The 22,816-nt window shown below is 40.7% G+C and overlaps 1 protein-coding gene across 3 annotated transcripts in view; it reads right to left on the bottom strand.

Moving 5' to 3' along the window:
* Positions 1-22,816, bottom strand: part of sh3pxd2aa (SH3 and PX domains 2Aa) — a 205,289-nt gene that overhangs the window by 10,907 nt on the left and 171,566 nt on the right. For all 3 annotated transcript variants that reach the window (XM_074684204.1, XM_074684189.1, XM_074684197.1), the window contains 4 exons: positions 13,387-13,504; positions 5,218-5,621; positions 2,739-2,788; positions 2,208-2,327 (listed from right to left, as the gene is read on the bottom strand). In XM_074684204.1, the coding sequence (XP_074540305.1) occupies positions 2,208-2,327; positions 2,739-2,788; positions 5,218-5,621; positions 13,387-13,504 (692 nt within the window). The remainder of the gene's footprint in view (positions 1-2,207; positions 2,328-2,738; positions 2,789-5,217; positions 5,622-13,386; positions 13,505-22,816) is intronic.

Here is a 22,816-nt window from a genome sequence, read left to right as displayed (position 1 = left end):
TCGCAATCGCAATATTGTCCACCTAATCGCAAATCGCACCTTTTCCCCAAATCGTGCAGCACTAGTACTGACCGAATTCTGTCAAAAGTACCAGGTATCAATTCATGTAAAACCAAAAGGTACCATGTTTAGGTACCTGAATGCATCCTTGTGACTGTGAGGGAGTGGAGAAGTAGGTGATTTTCCATGCTGGACATGAACACAGCATTGCAAGGTCATATATTGATTTGTTTTATATATAAATTTGTTAAATTGATTTTTTTTATATTTCATTATTAAACAAATTGATATTTTTTACCACATAAACACAAAAAAGTACAGAAACTTGGTACCGTTGAGTACCGGTACCGATTACCAGGTACCGGGCATCGGTACAGTATCGTTTCAGATGTGAAAGGTACCCATCCCTATCGTGAAATGTCTGTTTATAAGTAGTGCAAACTTATCAGAGTCAGCACAATGAGACATAAAAGCTACAACTTAAGTGACTTTTTGACTTATGTAAAGTTGTGTTGGACCAAGCGGTGGCAGCGATCATACCTCATGTTCACATGCTTGCATTCATTTAAGTGCATGCCACTGAAACACACCTCAAATGGGCCAAAGCAGTAAAGTGAACTGTGCCTGAGCATGGCACATTTGGGGTCACACTGGCCAAAGAAACTGAACTTTAGACCATTGTGGCTGCACTCTGAGAGGTGAGGAGAAAGTCATCAATACATGACAAGACTGTATTATGGTGAACATTTTGGAACATCCTGGGGTCTCTCTCAGTGTGAGGTGTCTGACAGAAATCAGCTCTACAGAAAACCTCCATCAATGTGTCAAACTTTGGACTAGACAAACAAAACAAAAAAAACATAGGCCTTTGTTTCTTATTCTAAACCAAAGGGAAAGTGTAATACCTTAAGATATAAGTCACAAGTTTTTCTGAGATGGTTCCATATTAAAGTAGTTTGGTCAAGGTTCAGGAGACTTGATTCTTCCAAGGTCTGACACCTGAAATTGGATGTCCCTAAATATACACCGTACTGTATTTGTGGCTTTTGGCCTCTTGATCAAGGGGAAACATCTGGTTAGTAAAAATGAAGCCTATGCAGAAGTGTCATAAGTTGCTGTTTGTTGAGAACCCGCTTAAGGCTGGCTGCAGTAAGACCAGAAGTCACGTACACACCCAGCCATAAAAACAGACTTTTACAGCATTAAAAAGCATATTTACAGCCTGGTTCAAAATACAGCTTGGGTCCAACATGCTGATTCCACTCCCGGCACAAACTGTACAGTGAGTGAATTTTTTTCTATCTCTGTGGTTTAGAAGTTATTGGGATCGTTTGATTTTCCAATCAGAGGCACAGCTCAGGTCACATGACCGGCGGGCGCCCTCTGCTCTACGAAAAACTCTCAGTCTAGGGAATGTGGCTGCGTCCGCAGATTGGCTTCATTTCACGGTTTCAGGAACAGACGAGTGACGTCTCAGATGCTTCATCAATGTTTTATACAGTCTATGCTCTTGATCAGATTCCCTCAGGATGTAATTTCTGAATACCCATCAAGGGCAAATGTTGTACAACATAATCCAGGAATCAAACAATATTTTTTATTCTGCTGCAGTGTTGACTCATGGTTTTTGGGATGTGTCAGCCGTCTTTGTCTGGTGGGGGAGAATAAATCTCTACCACAATCTTCAACTGAATTTAACCTGCTCCAGAGATTTTTTAAGTACTTGTCTGACTCCAGGAGTTTTCTCTTTGATACTCTGGCACAATTTGATGATAGAAATCAGATATGTCATTGTCTGAAATATTGTTTTTTAACATAAGCTTGGATAGATTTGGCTTTTTTAACTCCCTGCTGATGGTTAATCTGGTGTCACCTGTAGAACTGATCTTGGATCTCAGTTTGTAATATTCCTCTGCAGACAATTTATGATTTAAAGATAACAGACTGAGCAGAATTGGGGTGCTGACCTAACTTTAAGTTGAAGTGATAAAACACTCGATGGTATCTGGGTTATCATCATCTCTCCACCCGAGCCCCTGTAGAGTAAATTCTGTCGACATCATCACGTTCAAACACAAATCTCAAGGTTGAATCTTCACTGCTTCGCCTTTCAAGTCAATGAGTCTATCAGCGCTCGATCAACATACATATTCAATGAGCCCTGACTGTCTCATCTCAGTGACGATCATGTAAATTTGGCCTCTTACATCAGCCTTTTGTCCTCCACGGAAACTGATGCCATCAGAGATCGAGGACTGGAAATCTGCTATGGTGTAGTACTCTGCTTCCACAGCAGGGGGCTCTGGTGGCTTGGGTAACTGGAACCCCTGCACAGCACAAAGAGAGAGATGTGAGCCGCTGACATCATTTTACACATCATTATAAAAGATCTGGCCTTGACCTCTGACGGAGTGTGACTGGAGACATAACGTAGGAGAGAAATCTACAATGGGATTTTTGTTCCTGTGGTTATAACTTACACACACGGATGCAGTCAGTGAAAGTGTTCAGATGATTAAAGACACGCTGGATGTGCGCTGTAGCTGTTTCTGGGGTTGCCATGCCAACTGGGAGCTCATTAATAACCTTTACATCTATCTTAATGTTCTCCTCAACTATTTTTCTAAGGCCTTGAGAATCTTTTCGTAGCCGTGTTTGATCACTCTTCACTTACATAGTCCTCTGAATATGACTTTGTATGAAAGGTGGTGTGAGGAAACAGATTTTTTACTACTTACGAGGTTGGCGTCTCTTCTTGGGGGAGGTTTCTGTCTCAGGTTTGGGGAGCCTAATGAACAAAGAGAGAAAGTATATTCATTGGCAACACACTGAGATCTATTTGGGTCTCATTCAGAAAGTCAGAAATATTTCTACACCTTAGCGGCCAGCATTCATTACAACAAATCAATGCAGCATCACTCCTGCTATTCAGAGAGTAAGAGCCGTGCAGACAACCCAGAATTCTCTTCACACCACTCAATTTTGATGTCTCCACACTGGACATGGAGACTGCCTGTGCTGCAGGACGTGATTATCTCGATGACTGCCTGTCAGTCTGCATCACACATACAAACAAACACAGTAAGGAACCCACACTTAGAGCATCAGCATCTCTGGCCTGAGATCACTGTTTGTTACTTAAAAAACAGGAAAAAAAAAAAACAGATTGGTGGTTAGAAACTCAACCCACAGACCACAAGAAATCCAAGACACAGTTAATACCAAACATTTAGGGGCCTTTGTTAACTTTAGTTTAAGGTAGATCCCTGCGCCCTTTCATTGACAGCTCATGTCAGGAGGAGCTAACTGAGATACGCAGGCGGCTGCAAAACACATAATCAAGGCTTTCCAATTATTAAAACAGGATCAACTGTGACTTTTTCCAACCTTAATGGTTTACTTTTATTCATCTTTCATAATTGCAATCCTCTAACTATCTCAGCAAGCTTAAAATGACAGCTAATTAGCTCCTTTCGTGTCCTTGAAAAAGATTATTTTTTATTCACAGGCACTATAATTACAGGCATATCTCTCAAAGAAAATCTTGGACATCATTTTTAGAACCATAAAATCAGGCACCAAGACAAATTAATGAGTATCAAGATAGCTTGGCTGCAACAGTCATTAAATGTACTTGTTTAACTGTAGACATCAGGTCAGACTTGTTCTTCTTGTCAATGTTTTAACACCTTTTCAGCCCAGCTTCTAAGTTTTATTCTTTCGTATGTTAACTGACTTCATGTTTTCATCGACATTTTTATCAAATTCAATTTTTTGTCTGTTTTAAGGACATACATTCAGTTTTACTGAAACAGGGTTTTAGTTGTGAAATGTACACAAGTAAGTTAGTATTTTACTATCTTATCTTTTACCTCTATTTTGTTTGTCTTAGCTTTCTATTTAAACTTTGATATTTTATTTCATTTAACCTATCATTACCTCAGCTCAGCTTTTGTTTAAGATAAGTCTTTAACTTTGAAAGTTTTCTTTAATTGCTATTGCCTTGTGAGGTGGGAAGTGTTGTTTATCCCTCTGATGCATGAATCACAACAACCTGTGTCAAGATTTTTTTTTGTCTTACGGCATGAACATATATTTTCTTTCTTTTTTTTTATTTTTATTTATTTATTTATTCATTTTTCCCAGTATTTGATCTGTTTAAAAAGACACAGACATTTCCACTCCAGTGTACCACATGCATCTAAACATTCAACATAGAAGAGAACAGATTACTGTAAAATGAATTAATCTGTTATTATTCATTTATTCTTTCTTTTTTTGCTCATTTGGTAATTTCATAAATAATTATTTTTTATGCTTTGAATTTTTTTTAAACACATTTCCACACATTTTAACTTTGTGTTGAAAATATGCTCGGTGCTACATGATGTCTACTTCAGTGGACACATGGTTAATCATAGTTTACTGCTTAAATGAGTTAAATTGTTAAAAAAAAAAAAGACTTTAACAATAACTTTGATCTTACTGTATATCATCATATATATTTGACTTCTAGGGTTCTTTTAGAATAGAGGGACTGACAGGATGTGCCAGCAGGGGTTTACAAGAGTGGCTGTCCGGAGGTCAGCTTGTAGTCAGAAAAAATGTACTTGCAGTTACAATGACTGACCACTGAATGAAGTGTTTACCCTAACCCTTTTGTTTAGGTTCAACACTTTGTGCTACAACATGATGTGTGGAAACTACTTTTCAGTTAAAGTCTGATGGACTGATATTTCTGAAGCTTTGAATATTAGCACACAAAACCACCGTGTCACAGATAAGAGCTGTTGCAAAAACCACAAACGATGCAAGAGTCTCCAGGTTTGTTGGAGCGATGACTAGAACTAATATGACATTTTGTTGAGTCAAATTCAGCTCAACTGTGACACAATGAGTTCTTTTTTATGTATTTTTTTGCATCACCAGTGCAAACATTATTTCTTAGTTTGAATGTAAAATGTCAGCCATCACACCAAACATGTAAAACATCCTCAGAGATTAGTGTGATTAGTTATCTCTGGTTAAATTAAACCAACTTCAGACACGGCACCAGTCGTGGAGTCATGGAGCTTACCTATAGCATCAAAACCTACACAGACAAAGGGTGAAATGTCTTTATTCCTCATACAAAGGCTGCATATGCTTTCTTCCTCTTATACCTGTTTCTTCCCACGTGCAGGAAGGTTAATAGCCCCACACTCCACAATCACTCACCAATTTCCACTCGATGAGGCGCCACTCGAGCCACAGCTGGGGACCCGGGCTCGCCTCTTGCTTTGCTTTCTCTTAATGCAGCGCTGGCTGCTATTCCCAGACAGGGGCTGTTGGTGTCTCGGCCTGCACTCAGCCGCCTGCCCGTCTCTGCGTTGATCTCGGAGCTAAATGGCATGGGCAGGCTGATCTCGCTCTTTGAGATGTGGCGCTCTGGTGAAGTGCCGCTCTCTCCGTCTGTCTGGATGTCCTTCTCGCTGACCGACTTCTTCTGCAGCAGGGTGCTAATCTCCATGATGTTGCCGATGATCTCCACGGGGCCTGTCAGGGTCTTCTTGCGAGGGGAGAAGTCCTCTTTCACCTTTTTCAAGTAGGAGGCAGGGGCCCAGCCCTCTTTCCCCAAATATCTGCAGGAAGAAGGAATAAAAAGAGAGATTCAGTTTTTCTTTCATGTGATTTCAAGTAAAGCTGCACCAACCTTACAAATACAGGTGTCTTTGGGGCAGGGGTGGCCAACCTGCAGCTCAGGAGCCGCATGCAGCTCTTTGCCTTTCGGTGTGCGGCTCTTCAATTAATTCACAAAAAAATATTTATATGTTTATTGTTATGAGTAGTGGTGTGCTGATCAATCCAATATTGATATAATGATGCTAACGTTGGGATCAATATTGATCAATACTTGGGTAATGAGACTGATACTTAAGTTTCAGTTTCTCTTCTCTACATGTTCTAGATCAGAGGTGGGCAAACTTTTTGATTCGTGGGCCACAATGGGTTCTAACATTTGACAAAGGGGCTGGACCAGGAGCAGATGGATGGAGTGCTTTGGTAACTATCAGGGTTTCATTTGTTCGTTCCATATCCGTTTCAAAATCCAAAATCGGAAAAGACTTGTTATTCAATTTTTCATTTTCAAAACAAAAATCAGAAAACAAATAATGGTCCATTTTTCGCTGTCTTGATTTTGTTTTGAAATTAAAATTAGAATATGAGAGAATGGAATTATAATGGGATTTTTAATCCATGTATGGTTCGTTCTTTTGTTATTCTGTTTCAAAACAAAATCAAAAAAACGAAAAAACTGACCTTTTTTTTTGTTTTTCTGTTTTAAAAGTAAAACGGAAAAAAGTAATTACTGAAAAACAGAAAAACATGTTTTTTTCTGTCCTGGTTTTAAAAATGAAAAAACAAAAAATAATAAAAGATTGTGTCAAAATTGTTTGTATGATATTTTGATATTAAATGTGAACGTCAGTATAGAAAACATCTGAATTGCAGGGAAAATAAAACATTGACAGGGTTTATTCATTTAATTTTTTCAAGTTCGGCGGGCCGGATTAAAACGTTTAACGGGCCGCATGTGGCCCCCGGGCCGTAGTTTGCCCATGCCTGTTCTAGATAGATAGATAGATAGATAGATAGATAGATAGATAGATAGATAGATGGATGGATAGATAGATAGATAGATAGATAGATAGATAGATAGATAGATAGATAGATAGATAGATAGATAGATAGATAGATAGATAGATAGATAGATAGATAGAACTTGGTCTCTTGCACTAAAAACAGAAATTTGACTTTGACACAGCTTCAAGTACAAATTTAAACAGACTTACAAACACAATGAATCTGGCTTTGAAAATTGGAAATGTATTGATTTTCATTTTATGTCATTTTGTTTATGTTTGACAGGAATTATGTTTGTCAGAACACGTGTGTGTTGTGGCTTCTTGTAGTACCACTGTAATTTCTGTGGCTCTTGGTCTCTGACTGGTTGGCCACCCCTTCTTTGGGGTTAAGACACAGAATTCTGAGTGATTTCCATAGCTTTCCATAAAGCCTGCTCACAGGGGAACAATAATGACATTTTACTGTCACATTTGAGACCTCAAACTGTGAATTTCTACCCTGGAAGACATTTGTAGTTTAAAGACATGACAGGGACGTGAAACATTTAAAAATGTTCAGGATTAAAAAAGACTTTTTTGTGGCAGAATGATTCATTGTTTTTTGGTTTTCTTGTTTTCCAAAGGTGACTTTGTGCAATTATTCCTGAAACTGCTCTTTTTATGAGTCCTCCCAGCTCTAAGCACAATGCCTCTTTTAAGTGCATTGATTTATTGGGCTATAATTTATACTGACATCAAAATTTCCATGTCCCCTGATACACGGCTGTAATGAAATGCACTCTGTTAGATCTAAAATAATAATAAAAAAAGAAGCTTTTTAAATTCTAATAATGCAAAGGTAGCCTGAGGCGAGTAAACACAGCACATTGTATTATGCAAAGAGACGCTGCTCCCCACATTTCCACGGTCATTGTTAGGCTAAATGAGTCATTTAAGAGAGCTCTGTGCAGCAATCTGTAATGTTTTTTAAATGGAGCGCTGACTCATTTGCCTCCAGGTGGGCCAGTTTCTGCTCAGAAAAGATGTGATCATGTCTACTTCCTGCTGAAAGACTCCAGCTGTGACGAAGCTGTGAAGGAGTCCCCCCCCCCAACGAAAAGAGTGTCATGCAACAATTTCACCGTTAAAAAAAGGGCACACAGAGTGCAGAATGACTCAGATGTACACCTGGAGGATTTTTTTTTTTTTTCCCCTGGAGTGTGTTGAACAACATGTTCTAGATGAATCATTTGAACTGCAGGCAGGCACATAATAAATACGTCACTTTCATTCCTGCAATATTTATTTAGTAACAAGATAAACCACAAATTTGTCTCAGGGGTCTTAATAATCTCTATAGCATACGACAACTTCCATCCTCAGACCAGGACTCTCCAGTAAGGCTTTGGGTTTCAGGACGCAGAAAAAGAGGTGGACTAAACGCGTAATATACCTGGTGATAGATCCTAACCATGGACCAAGAGGTATTATTATTTTTATTATTATATTTGAAATGCTGATTCAACCAAACTTTGATCAATCTTAAAACAGAAGAGGAAGTGAAGTAGAAGCAGACACACAGCCTCCTGGCATCCAGTTACAGCCCACCCTAGCTGTCAGTCAACCATATGACGTACTGCTACAGCACAACGATGCTACGCTACCTGGATGTTAGCAAGATGATACAGGCCTGTGGGTCAGTTTTTTCAGTATTTTTAATCTAGAAAATGCAGGTTGGATGTGTCTGATTAAGTCAGCTTGTAACCACTGAACCAGAGCCTGTATGCACTTCCAACTATTAGCCATGAAAACAATTTTTGCTTATGATGAAAAATAAAATGTATCAGCAGTATACATGAGTCAGGTAAGTGCCCCAAAAGAGCATATTAAACACAGTGGAAGTAGACCGCACCATTACAGACACTAGCAGCAGGATAACAACACCTGTTAGGCTGTTTGAAAGATGGTGGATGTTGTGCTCATGTATTACAGTTTATGATTAAATATGCAAAGAGTGAAAATTGAAATCGAAAGATTGAATGAATCTTTTGGATAAGTGTGACAGCGCGATATTAAGCAAGTAACGCATATGTGTTACTCCTTGCCTTTACATTATCTTTATTGATGTATTTGAATTGACTCACTTGGACAGTCTGTATAAAGAAATACAAAATAAACAAATCTCATCTTTAAATATAATTTTTAACCTGGCTGCAGACATGTTTAGTTTTTCTCTACTGAACTGAAAGTATAGTGTGTATACAACAAGTCCCACATAAGCATTCCTAAATAAATGTGTGTTTGCATGCACAGTATTACACAAGCATGTGGATGTCAGAGGCCACGAGGCAGCATGTGATAGCAATCCTCTGTGCAGATCAGCTCCACTCTCTTTTGCCCCCCGGGATACAAAGAAGTAAACAACTAGCAGGATGGTTGGATAAACAACACACACAAGCACACACACACACAGTCAGACAGACACGCACATGCTATTAGAAGTCTCCGGCTGAGCGCCCTGTTGATCTTTGCATAGAGCTGTATGCTAATGAGCTCTCCGCTATACTGTGGTGTTAATTAGGGCTGCAGGAAACTGCTGCCATGATCGGAAAACAAGACAGGATACAACCCACAATGTCGCTGAGGACTGTTCACTTTCAAACGGGATGACAGGTCACATCACTGACCTGCACGCACACGGTAAGAAACTGGTGTTCGTTGTGAAGGACAGAGACATGACATTAAAACAGACTTCTGTGGCTTTTAAATCTAACATGTGGAAGCGTTCTCAGATTCCCCTCATAAAAGAACGTGAAAGAAGAAAAGGTGACAGACGAATAAAATCAATATGCAGACACTGTCAGACTGCAGTGACCTACATGTCCAGGATATGAGTAATGAGAGAAGCCAGGTGGCAAACTGGAAAGAAGACAGGAGGAAGAAATCCAGCCGGGCCAAAAGATGCTGAAGGAAGAGTTTTCAGCCTCACGTCCTCATCGTGGTGTGAGGGCTCCAGAGATCACAAGAATATCACATAATATCAGCAAAGGCTTGTGGCTGTTTTCTGTGATCTACAATATTTCACAATCCAGGCTGGCACTCTAATTAAAAGCATAGGTAAATGACATTTTCATAAGTCTTCTAATTTACCACTTATTGAAATGACAAGTAGACAAAGAGTGGGAGTTAATGGCTCACTATACCACCATCAACACAGCACAGTACGAAGGCATTTGTTTTCACTATGGTTTGGATGATTGTCCCTTTCTCCTCCTGTAGATGGCACTGTTTGAGCATAAGGCTGGCTCCTTGAGACTACAACACAGTCAGGTGACATCCAGGGGAGGTTGAAAGCTAACATCACTTTTAAAACAAAGCTTTGAAAGAAATTTGACGTCTTTTCATGCAGGTTTTCACTCTGCACAAACACACAAGCACCATGTGCATGCAGCTGCTTTTCAGCCAGGCCTCATGTTTGCAGGTAATGGCATTTTGTGAAGTCCATTGGTGCCTCATTAAGATATGTTTGTGTCTGATGCAGGCCAGTAAAGAGTACAGGAGCAACAGCAGTGGCACCTGATTACTCTATGGACTGTCTGTGAGCCATACACTCACCAGCCACTTTATCAGGCACACTTGTCCGACTGCTTGTTAATGCAAATTTCCAATCAGCCAATCACATGGCAGCAACTCAATGTATTTAGGCATGTAGACATGGTCAAGACGATCTGTTGCAGTTCAAACCGAGCATCAGAATGGGGAAGAGAGGTGATTTAAGAGACTTTGAACGTGGCATGGTTGTTGGTTTTAGTATTTCAGAAACTGCTTATCTACTGGGATTTTAACCCACAACCATCTCTAGGGTTTACAGAGAATGGTCCCAAAGGAGAAAATATCCAGTGAGCGGCAATTCTGTGGGCCAAAATGCCTTGTTGATGCCAGAGGTCAGAGAAGGATGGACAGAATGGTTGGAGCTGAAAGAAAGGCAACAGTAACTCAAATAACCACTGGTTACAACCGAGGTCTGCAGAAGAGCATCTCTGAACACACAACACGTCCAACCTTGAGGCAGATGGGCAACAGCAGCAGAAGACCACACCGGGTGACCCTCCTGTCAGCTAAGAACAGGAAACTGAGGCTACAATTCACACAGGCTCACTAAAACTGGAGAATAGAAGATTGGAGAAACGTTGCCTGGTCTGATGAGTCTGGATTTCTGCTCCACATTCACATGGTAGGGTCACAAGTTGGCGTCAACAACATGAAAGCATGGATCCATCCTGCCTTGTATCAGTGGTCCAGGCTGCTGCTGGTGGTGTAATGGTGTGGGGGATATTTTCTTGGCTCACTTTGGACCCCTTAGTACCAACTGAGCATGGTTTAAAGTCCACAGCCTACCTGAGTATTGTTGCTGACCATGTCCATCCCTTTATGAGCACAGTGTACCCATCTTCTGATGGCTACTTCCAGCAGGATAACGCTCCATGTCATAAAGCTGGAATCGTCTCAGACTGGTTTCTTCCACATGACAATTAGTTCACTGTACTCAAATGTCCTCCACAGTCCCCAGATCTCAATCCAATAGAGCACCTTTGGGATGTGGTGGAACGGGAGATTCTCATCATGGATGTTCAGCTGACAAATCTGCAGGAACTGTGATGCTATCATGTCAATATGGACCAAACTCTCTGAGGAGTGTTTCCAGGACCTTGTTGAATCTATGCCACCAAGGATTGAGGCAGTACCGAAGGCAAAATGGGTCATACCAGATACTGGCATGGTGTACCTGATAAAGTAACTGGGGAGCTCTATAGCTCTTCACAATAACTGGCACAAAGAAGTAACATGACGAGAAAGTCAAACCCATCCACAGAAGCCAGGGTTTGTGCAGGCAGAGATACCAGGTCACATTTCAACTGGGTTGAAAGAGTATTTTAAAATAACAAAACTGACAGCAGGATGTCTCCTAAGTGCCTGAGATGCAAAACGACCAGAGATGATTCCCTTCACATGTTCTGGAGTTGTCCTGTATTATAATCCTTTTGGAGACAAACCATAACATTGACCACAAAGACGATAGGGTACAATGCAGAGCAACACTTAAAAGTTTTGATTTTGGGGGATATGAGGGCTGTCAGTAACTCCCATTATAAACAATACTTTATCTTGCTTGCTAGCACCGCAGCAAAGAAATATATCAACTCACTGGAAATCTGAGAAACCATCATCAACAAAACATTGGATAAACAAACTTGGGTCTTGCTACACTCCTAAAAAAATATTATACAATGTAAGGAGAAAAGCTGAAGCCTTTGATAAAACATGAATCATGGGGTCCCTTTCATGATCTTTGCCATCTTTGGAGTAGGATGGACAGTGAAGTGCGGCCTTTTCCAGACCAACTTGAGATTTATTACCTGAATTAAGCTGAATATGAACATAGGAATGTACACAAAAATAAAAGTTGTGCTTGAAAAATGGGCAGATGGGTTATTATAATGGGATTCTTATTTTTATTGTATTTTATTTAACTATTTATTTTTTGTTTGTTTTAATGTCACTTTAAAAATAGTAGCAATTGTTACATTTGAAGAAACTGCAGGGGGAATGGACATAGGATTTGTGTGCTCTTCCATGTGGCTATTTTCTTTTATATTTTACTTCACTGACAATTATGGTTTTACATTTGTGCTGTTGTTATTATTACCGCAAATACTGATGATGTTGTTGATGGTTTTGTTATTAGTGCAATTGTACTGCACTTGTTTCTTTACAATATAAAGTTGTTTGGTTGATATGAGGATGTATATTAAAATACAAAAATAATAGTTTTCTATTCTATTCTATTCTATTCTATTCTATTCTATTCTATTCTATTCTAGGGAACCAAAGCATGCATGCTAGATGTATTCAAATTTGTACATCAAGACTAGGGATGGGTACCGAATTAGGTATTTTTATAGGTACCGACACAATTCTGTCAAAAGTACTGGGTACCAATTCACGTAAAATCAAAAGGTACCATGTTTAGGTACCTAAATGCATCCTTGTGACTGCGAGGAACTGGAAGAGTAGGATATTTTCCATGCTGGACATGAACACAGCATCGCAAGGTTATATAATGATAAATAAATCAGTTAAATTGAAAATATAAATAAATTTTTTTATTTAAAAAAAGGATATTTTTACCACATAAACACAAAAAAGTACCAAAAATTGGTACCATTAAGTACCAGTACCGATTGCCAGGTACCAGGCATCAGTACAGTATCGTTTCAAATGTAAAAGGTACCCATCCCTAATCAAGACTTTTCTGATCGTTATTGTCATTCATATAAGTTTTTATGTATGAAACAGGCCACAGGATGTTTTTACTGATGATGGATTCACATGTAAAATTTATGTTGTCCTAATAATCAAACCTTTACCAAAAAAAATTTAAAGTGAGCATAGACCTTATTTTGTGGAAAATTGTTATTCTACCTTGTTAGCAGCATCATATTGCAGTTTAAAATGTTGGATAGTCCTATGTTTTCAGAAGCTAATATGGACATTTTTTACTGAAATGTTTACATTTAGTTACATAGCAAGCTGCATTTTTAAATTTCACCAACTTGTCAAATCATATAAATATCCTGTCATGAGGATCTTGCAAATACTCAATCCATGCAAAAACTGATGAACTAAAATGATAAAACATATAAAATAAAGATAAAACCAGATGCATCTCTCTGTTCAGCTGTCCGTGTTCGTGCTTCACCATGCAGCAGCCTTCACTCACCTGATGAACCACCAGCCCTCCAGGTTCTTCTGGATGACCTCCACGGTGACCCCTTTCTCAAAGCTGACTTCATCCTTCCCTTGGCTGGTGTACGGCTGCACTGTCACATATTTCTCCTCTGGAGCCAAGAGGCGAAGGAAACGAAGAGAAAACAGAGTAAAGTGAGTGAAAAGCTGTCGTTAATCAGTTTTTTATTGCACAATGAGACCACTGTATACTTTACACGTGTCCCAGAGGACCATATCAGGGGAAGAAATGCTTAGTATGACCTACTTAAAATGCTCTGACTATTTCCATACCAACACAAACACAACCCTCTCCCACTCATCTTACACAATAATAACAAGCAGCTCCCTCTACTGGCCATCCTCTCCTCTCTCCTGCTTGTTTCTCATCCACACTGGGCCTCTTTGGACCCTGATCTAGGGCTTGTTTCTCTCCAGAGAGAGATTGTTCCTCTTGCAGCAGGCTCACATCAGGGCCTCCCTTAAGTAGATAAGATTTTTGGACTCTTCTCATATCCTTTTTCTGATCACCAATCCTCTCTCACGCTCTGCTAGGATTCCAGAGAAAGCCTGCAATCGGCCGGCGAGGAAAGGGGAAGGTTAGCGGGAATCAGAGACTCCGGGCAAACAGATTGGAGCACACCAGGAGTGTAGGGTTCTTCCCAGAGGAAGGAGAGGTGATGAAATGATCACTTTTACCTCTCAACAGCTAAAATAAAGCAAAAGTGATCCATCAGTGGAGGAACTGCCCAAAGGAGGTAGTTTGAAAATGTGTGGAATAAATCAGTTATAAAGCTGAGAGTGTGCCTCGGATTGCTGGAGGTAAAAACAACATTTCAGGAAAATGTGAGAGGCAGGGATGATGTCTCAGGGGTGTGTGTGTGTGTGTGTGTGTGTGTGTGTGTGTGTGTGTGTGTGGGGTGTGTGTTTATTCATCTGAATGCATGCTTTGGATAGGTGGGGTACGTACAGACAGTGGGGCTCTGAGTTCCTCTACTGCCTTTCAGTCAGAGCAGCTGAGGTCAATAACATGGAGCTCAAAGGAATGTCTGGCCCCTAAATATGTTGTTGAGTGTGTGTGTGTGTGTGTGTGTGTGTGTGTGTGTGTGTGTGTGTGTGTGTGTGTGTGTGTGTGTGTGTGTGTGTGTGTGTGTGTGTGTGTGTATGTTTGGGTGTAGAGTTCAGAGCAGCTTATAAAGGAATCAGCAAAGTCTACCTAAATGTGTGATGTCCTGTGTGTGTAGATGCAGACCATACACTGTGTCTGTCGTTATGTGGAGGTCCAGAAAACAGCCAATCAGAAATGGTTATTTCCAGACCAGAACAAAGGCTGTATCATTTTAATCCCACGTCATTCTCTTTCTTATTAAAAGGCGCTGTGAGGATGATCTGTTTGGTGTTGATTGCAGTGACACCTTTAGCAGGAATCTGTAGTGTTTCACAGGATACAGACTCCGTTTCCCATGAGCACCATTAACAACTGCCACTGTGAAGACAGGATTCTTATCAAGGGGTAAATTTATTTTGATGCAAATAAATGGAGAGCAGATTTTTTTTATTTTAACACTACTTTTCTTTGTTCAAGACAACTTTTCCCATAATGCAAAGCGCTGAGGTGATGTATTTATTTGCAGTTACATAGAGCTGCTGTCTGAAACTTGGCAACAAGCAAACTTTACTTTGTTTCAGCCCAGTTCTCTGTACCAAAGAGGGGTCCACTGAAAAAAAACACTTTTTTTACCATTGTTTCTGAGAAAAAGTAAGAATTCTGACTTTTTTCTCAGACTTCCAATTTTTTTTCTCAGAATTCTGAGAAAAAAAGTCTGAAAAAGTCATTTTGAGATTGACTTTAATCTCAGTATTGAGGAAAAAAATCAGAATTCTGACTTTATTCTCAGAAAAATTGCTAGTGGTGTAGCGTTAATAAATCCTGGTTATGTCCTACCAGAGTTCATCTACCAGCTCCAACCTCACCAAGCAGAGCTAACGTAACCTCACTCTTCATTTTATTGATAGACTCTCAAGTTTGAACAGACCACTGCAGAATAACTGCTGACTGTGGGTTGGAATCAACATTATCACAAACAGATTAGCTCCTGTGTTAGCCTTTAGCTCGGGCTGTATCACTCTCCTGTTAAGTTTTCTTCTGCTCTGACATCCTTTCTCTGTCTGACGGTCCAGCTCCAGTGTCCAACGTTGCTACAAAATAAATTCAAAAAGATGGCTTATAAGCTCTTCACAGAGCATTTTAGTTTAATCCATAAACTCCTTGAAGCCCCTGTGAGGGCTTTATGAGTGACCTTGAAATAGTCCTGCTCTAAATTATTTGCCTGTCTATAATCAATGATTTAAATTAGGATTATCAGCGCCAAAATCGGTTACTTCTTAATACTATTCCTCAATATATGTGGTCGTGACAACCTTTACCAGGACGACACGAATCTATCCAAAAAATGACAAATCTTGCTTCACACTTGTGAACTTCATTGGCCAGCGTAGTGTCATCACAGGGACTTTAAATCTGATCATTTTTTCCAGTCCTCCATATTCCCATATCTTCATCAAAACACTCACATACTTGTGGTCCCTCACTGACTTGTGTTGAAACTAAAAAAAATCACAGATTGAGCTTTGACTTAAAGATCTTTTTGGATGCCGAGCTGTTGTGCGAAAGAGTCAGTGTTACTGATTTATCTGTAACCACCATTCTTATTCAGTTTATCAGTCAGACCACAAAGATTACTTCTTCAAGCATTCTCTTCTTCTTCTCTAAGGAGCAGAAATAAAGAAGAATGTTTTCATAAGTCACATCCATTAATCACATCTGTGTTTGTGACTGTCATGTGCTGAACACGTGCCTCAGAGCTCATCTCTGTGTTTGTGTTGGCAGCTGCGTCACACAGCGGGGACAGAACAGTGAGTCAGGAGGGCGGTCGGTGGGACTATAAATCAGATTAGGGACCTTCTGTAAATGATAGCGCTGTGAGCAAGGCGGAGGGAGGACAGCTTTTATTGAACACACAATGAGGTCACACTGCCGTCAGTAGCCAATCAAAGCCTCCAGAGAGGTCAGGACGGCCGGCCCTGGCTTCATGTGGGAGCATGGGAGTCAAAAAAGATGATGTGCTTTAATTTTATTTGAGTCTTGAGTGCACCCTGGTTTGACATCAAGCTGTCAGGATCACATCTCTGTCATCTTTATGAAGCACCACACAAAGAGAAAAGAAATCTGCGTCAGCAAACAGGCAGCAGCGTATTCCACTGCTCTCCTCCATTAGTAAATTAGCTCCTGGGAGAACATAAATCGTCCTGGATCAGCCTTTGTTTTCGTCCTTTGCCAGCACTACTAAATCAAACTGTATCTCGTGTGTCTGTGCGGAGCTGTAAAACCTCACTCACCCCTTTCTTATCTCCAGCTTGGCAATGCATTATCAGGCTGGGACAGTGGTGTCTCCACTCATTCATTCATTCAAAGCTCAGAGGGGGAAATGGGGATAAGAAGAAAGCAGGGAGGACAAGAACAGGAGTCTGAAAGTTGGCGTTAATTATCAAGTGAAAATACTTTAACTGCGCTAAAACTTCCAAGATAAAACACGTGGAACAGAGTGGGTTTTACAAGACTTTCTTGTGGTCGTCTTTACTTTCTGGCGTTCCAGTAATTCCCAGTGGCACACACTCAGCCATCTGGTGCGGCAGGTCTGACTGAAGCACAGTTGAAGCGAGTTCAGGCAGGGACAGGCAGACAGCAGTACGGTAATTGGACAGCATGCCGACAGAAGGTATTACAGTCACAAAGTGAAGAGTGGACGTGATTGAAAAACCTGAAAAATCCACAAAAAAGAGACTGCAGTGGGCAGCAGCTGCAGGTTTCATGGTGCGACAACTCGGAGCAATGGGAAAAAAAGGTGACTGGTTCAGGAGACGTTAGCGTCCTTGTAATGCAGTCTGCGCCTCCATGTGAAAGATTTCCGCTCATATCCAACAACCCCCAACCCTTTATGAGGGTTTATCAACTCAAGAAATAACAATCACAAAGCAACATTTTCATTTTCTAGACAAGCAGAACTTAATTAGGATGATATGAGGCTCATTTACTGAAGTTTAATAAAAAGGAGCCCAAACTGTCAGTTTCAGATTTTCTAACCGTTTTTATATTTTAGAGCAACAAACACCAAAATTAAACCTCACAGTGATGTTTCTCATGTTGAGTGCAGCTGTCTCTGATTTCAAATTAGGCTTGTATGTTTACTTAATTCAACTATCAAATGTCATCAAGCACCCAGTCAACACTGAGATTAGCAGTCAGTTTATCCATCCATTATCTTTACTACCTCCAGTCCACTGGGGGAGCTTGAGCCTTTCCCAGCTGCCACTGAGCACAAGGTGCGGTACACCAGCCTATCACAGGGCTCACACAAAACCATTTACACACAAACTCACACAGCATGCAAACTCCACACAGAAAGACACCTGTCTGACCCGGGCATCAAACCGGGAGCTGTCTTGCTCTAAAACAACATCGTTAATCCACTGCAGCCGCAGTCAGAATTTTTATTTACTTTTTATTCAAGGCCCAAACATGATGTCCCTTAACTCTGGCACAGCCATCTGGCACCAGCCAGCCCAGTGGCTCCAGTAAGTGGTTCTGCTGTGCTAAAATGATCTACTACCTGGATACAAACAGGCACAGATGATGAATGGCACAACATGTTGCTGGGCAGTTTCCAGCATTTTGATGAAGAAACTGAAGTTAAAACAGTATAAAACTTCCCAATCAATGCATTATGTATTAGCATTAGCCACACTTAGCAAATTATCTGCACACTGTGTGATCCTGTTTCTGGGTGTTTGCTCATCTTCAGACTGATGTGTTAGGATTTATATCTCAATTTGAGCTGCTTAGAAATGTGTTGCTTCTTAGGATCTCATTTTGAGATCTGTGTTCACCTGAAAACAAAACAGAACAACACCACAATGGTGTGATTTGCAGATTTTGACTTAGGTTTTCATGATTTGGCACTATGACATCAGCATAGCAGTTTTATGACCTGCAATGACATCACTAAATCCAACAGGCACAGTAAATATTAAACTCTGAGCACCTCAGGTTCCCTCGGTTTCCAAAGCATGCTGGATGGTCAGCATGTTAAAGTTTATCCAGTAGCTCTGTGTAACCATGGGATGTAAGAAAGTACTCTCACTGTGGGCTCAATTTGTGGCAGGGCCACAAATAATCACAAAACTTTAAATTGGGGGTCTTGTATTTGGATCATGGTACGGGCTTCCTCTTTAAGACAGGACCTCAACATCAGCTAATAAAGCAGGATAAATCCCGCAGACCTAATGTTTTTCCAATACTGTGCTTTATTAAGGCATATTTCCACATACATGTGCAGTAAAAACCATCATGAACCACAAACTAAAGCCACGTTCAGGTTAGCTCAGAGCCAGAGAGAATAAAACCACAGCCAGTCTGGAAAACAGTGCTAAGATTATAGGGCAAAAAAGACAAATGGTGCTCCACTTCTGCAGCAAGTCAACACAACGCCAGCTGGCCGATCACACACATGCAACAGGAATCACTTTTGCCGACATGATAAATTTCCAGAGATGTGAAATCTTACCTCAGAACTGTTTTCTGTTTTGAAGTCTGGAGATAAGCCTAGGACAGAGTGAGTTTTAGATAACACTACATGTTTTCTGTTACCTGGAGACTTTGGAGTGTTACTCTACCCAACACAACCACCTGTATGTAGTGTCTAAAAAGTTTCTGCCTCTCACGCCTTGAGCTTTTAGGACTTCTGTGGGCCCAGGGCATGGATGAGTTTGTCCCTTTTGCTCTGTGTGAAACCCAAAAGCACATAGCATGGGTTTTAAAAAATCAATGAGCCAACAAAGTGAAAAAAAAGATTAAACAAAAATGATCTAAGGCAAACCGTCTACCCTATGAGCGTAACACATTTGGTGTCTAAAAATATAAGTGTTTGAATTCCAGGACAGGACCTCCAGAAGTGTTTCATGCCCTCATTCCCCGGTGGCGACAGCACGCCTGGTGACTCATCCACACTCTATAGAAGCTGAGGTCTGCGTGATTAAAACCAGCCTGCTGATTGGGCTGCCGTTCCACTTTCACACTTTCCACCGGCTCATTACGGCCACACTTCTCAGAGACGTATCTTATTAGATCTCATTCCTGTAGACCTGGCAAACGCTGCTCCTGTTCTGATTCCACGCCAACACTGGTGATATACTGAGAACAGGAATCCTTTAATATTTCATCAGTGCCAGTTTGTATCCCCAAATCTGCTTTACAAGGGACTTGTGTGAATAAAGTCACCCGTCTTGGGACAGCTACCACTTCCCTACAAAACCAAGAAGGAATAAAAACATGGGAATGAGTCCATGTGTGAAACTAACCAGCAGCAACTGTCAGAGGCTGGGAATGATTAAAAACATTTCATGTACCATAATTTCCAGACTATTGGGTGAACCTAAAAATAAACTGCACCAACTAAATTTAGAAAAAAAAAATTGTACATAGAGGGATTATCAGTCTATGTCATCATAAAGACGCACACGCATCTTGACCGCAGAAGCAGCGTTTAGCTCCTTTCATTCAGATGAGTTAGTGTTTTTTAAACACTAAATTCAACCTGTTACTAGCATAAAAATGTACGGTTGTTCTGTTGTCAGTTTTATGAAACGATACTATACAACAGAGGCAACATCTATCAAGTTTTGAACGTCACAGAGCAACTGGTGTTTTGGAGTTAATGGCGACCATGCTAACTGGTGACTCTCAGCAGACAGTATCAGTGATTAAAGGCTGAGAGTCACCAGTTAACAGGGTCACACTTTACACTGAAACACCAGCGACGTCTGCGGGTGTATAATTAACTCTGGACGTAGTTTTCTGGTTCTTTCAAAATGAACTGGGTCTCAGACTCTGCAGTGTGTGTGCTCCTTGTGGTCTGGGGGGGGTTTGTGATAGGCTACTGACAAACATTTACTTCCTGGTCTGTTCATGCATTTGATAATGCATTTATGAGCATTGACAGTTGTGTGTGTTTTAATTGCTTTCTGGGAACACGCCGGATTTCTCTGCTAAAATCGCCTGTCCACCTGATATGCCGATCTCTTCTGCCGGCTCACTGCTATTTCATAGACCTGGGAGCCATATACCATCGGTATAAGGGATGATATTTAGTTTAAAAATGTGTTTTTTGGTGGTTAACTCCTCCACGTCAGTTGAAAAACCACTTTATTCCGCAGTGTGTCTGCATGTTCATTTATTTATTTAAATTAAAAGCAAAAATAAGCTAAAGGGTGAAACTGGGTCCACAATCATTTTGTCACTTTAAGGCTATATGTTTTCTGCATGCTAAAGCTAAACCCTAAATTAGCACAATGCTCAAATAACAATGTCCAAAATATGAAAAAAAAATAGGTGAATTTCTTTTTCTTTAGATTTGAAATAAACTCCTCAGGGCTGTGTACGGTGAGCTCTGTCCTGACCTGTCCTCTTCCTGTGTTTCTCCTCCTCACCACGGGATGCTCTGTTTGTCTCTCCTTTGGAGTTCATGGGAGATCAAGGGGACATATCATGCTGATGCCTGATTTAATACTTACATATAATATAATAAATTTGAAAACAAGATTCAAAAAATGAGATATTGTATTTTTTCTGATATCCTAGAACAAGATTTGATGCCTCTGAAAATAGGTCATTGACATTTGGCCGCGAGATTTTGACCGTCGTGACGACACGAGGATCCTTTCTTTTTATTGGAGTAATCTGATAAAGCAGCTCCTCCTCTGTGATGTCAGTTAGTCACACAACCGCCACCGAGGGATACACCCACCAAGAGCCAAGTATAAACGTATAAACTATACATGTTACAGCACCGGTTTGACTCACCACACTGAAGTGTCCTGAGATGATCTGTGTCGAGGTGGATTTTCTTCCTCCTGAGCTGCAGAACCGTCCGGGTCTGACTCGGGGTCCAATACAAAAGAACGTATCCTACACTCTGCCATTTTATTAGTGCTATCAATGCCTTACGGTGAAGTTTTGGCAAACAGCAAACTCGCTCGGTCTGCTCCATTCAATATGGCGATTTTGTAAATACTGCCATGCTGCAAAAACCGCCCCCTGGCTCTACCCCCTCCGCCCCTCTGGTAGAACTGACCAATCAGAGCACAAAGGGCAGTGACGTTGCGAGGTTACTGGAGGTCATTCTCGAAACGGAGCGTTTCAACAAGATCTTCAGAATGGCCTAAAATGAGGATATTGAGAACGCTATTGTGGGGCAATGAAGGAACTAAATGACTTGTACTGAGGGCAGAAATGCTTTACAGGCATCCTAGTCTGGCATAGTGAAAAGGAGAAACAAGCATGATATGTCCCCTTTGATAAGTAAAACCTAAAGAGCATCCCCTAGTGGCCATAAAAAAATCCCCAAAATTAGCAGCACTGCTGTATAAGCCACAGGTTTCATAGCATGTGAGAAAAGGAGCAGCCTTTAGTCTGGAAATTATGGTATATTAGCACGAGAACACATGCCATCTGACCTGATCCCGTTTTTCCACTCTTTTTTAATGAACACTATTTTTCCAACTGCTTTACAAGACGGCGGTAACAGAATCCGTTTCAATCAGACTGTATTATGATACGAAGACACCAAAAGTGTTTTCTCACCGCTCCAGGAACAGCTTCAACAAACAAATCATACCTATGAAGCATCTGTTGGAAGGCCTGACTAATTCTGAATCCAGACAGGCACCTAACTTACAGCCTGGCAGAAAAAGCGCCGACTCACCCCGGGGAGAAATGTCTATGTTGTTGCAGACGTAGACTCAGCATCAAAGCAATAATGACTCAACAAAATCACACACAACTAGAGAAATGCAAACATGGAAGGAGTGCAATAACATTTACATGTGTGTCTCTTTCTGAAGATGTGAACTGAAAAGTTATTAACAGCATGAAAAAACACTGGGAGCTCTCTTTATTTCAGCAGTAATAAACCCTAGCCTGGCTAAACGGCTGTCAAAGTCGAAGCATCTGTTCTCCAAAAGCTGTGAGCGGCCAAATTCATCCACATTTTTTTTTTAAAGCAATCCAATTATTCTGTTGCTCAGTGTGAGCTTTCCAAGTCTGATGGAGCGAGATTTGAGATTTTACTGTCAGAGCTGACTCATGGCCACCCAATCTGCTGCTCCCACTGGATTTTAGAGGCCAGTTGTTGTTGGCTGGCTGGTGTGGATGTAAATGAGGGTGTTTACCATGAGGACCACAAAATATGCAAAAGTAAAGACAAGAAGAGCCAACAGAGGCTCCGCAGAGGTACTGTGAGTTTGTTTTTCACAGCACATGGGGAAGGTGTTTACTACATGAGGGTGAGTCAGTTTCTTCTTATTTTTAC

This window comes from Halichoeres trimaculatus, unplaced genomic scaffold (assembly GCF_033239565.1).
Source record: "Halichoeres trimaculatus isolate MK-OKI-2021-1 unplaced genomic scaffold, fHalTri1.1 fHalTri1_scaffold_2, whole genome shotgun sequence".
Lineage (NCBI taxonomy): Eukaryota > Metazoa > Chordata > Actinopteri > Labriformes > Labridae > Halichoeres > Halichoeres trimaculatus.
Note: the sequence above shows the minus strand (reverse complement) of the source record. Positions and strands in the feature narration are given on the sequence as shown.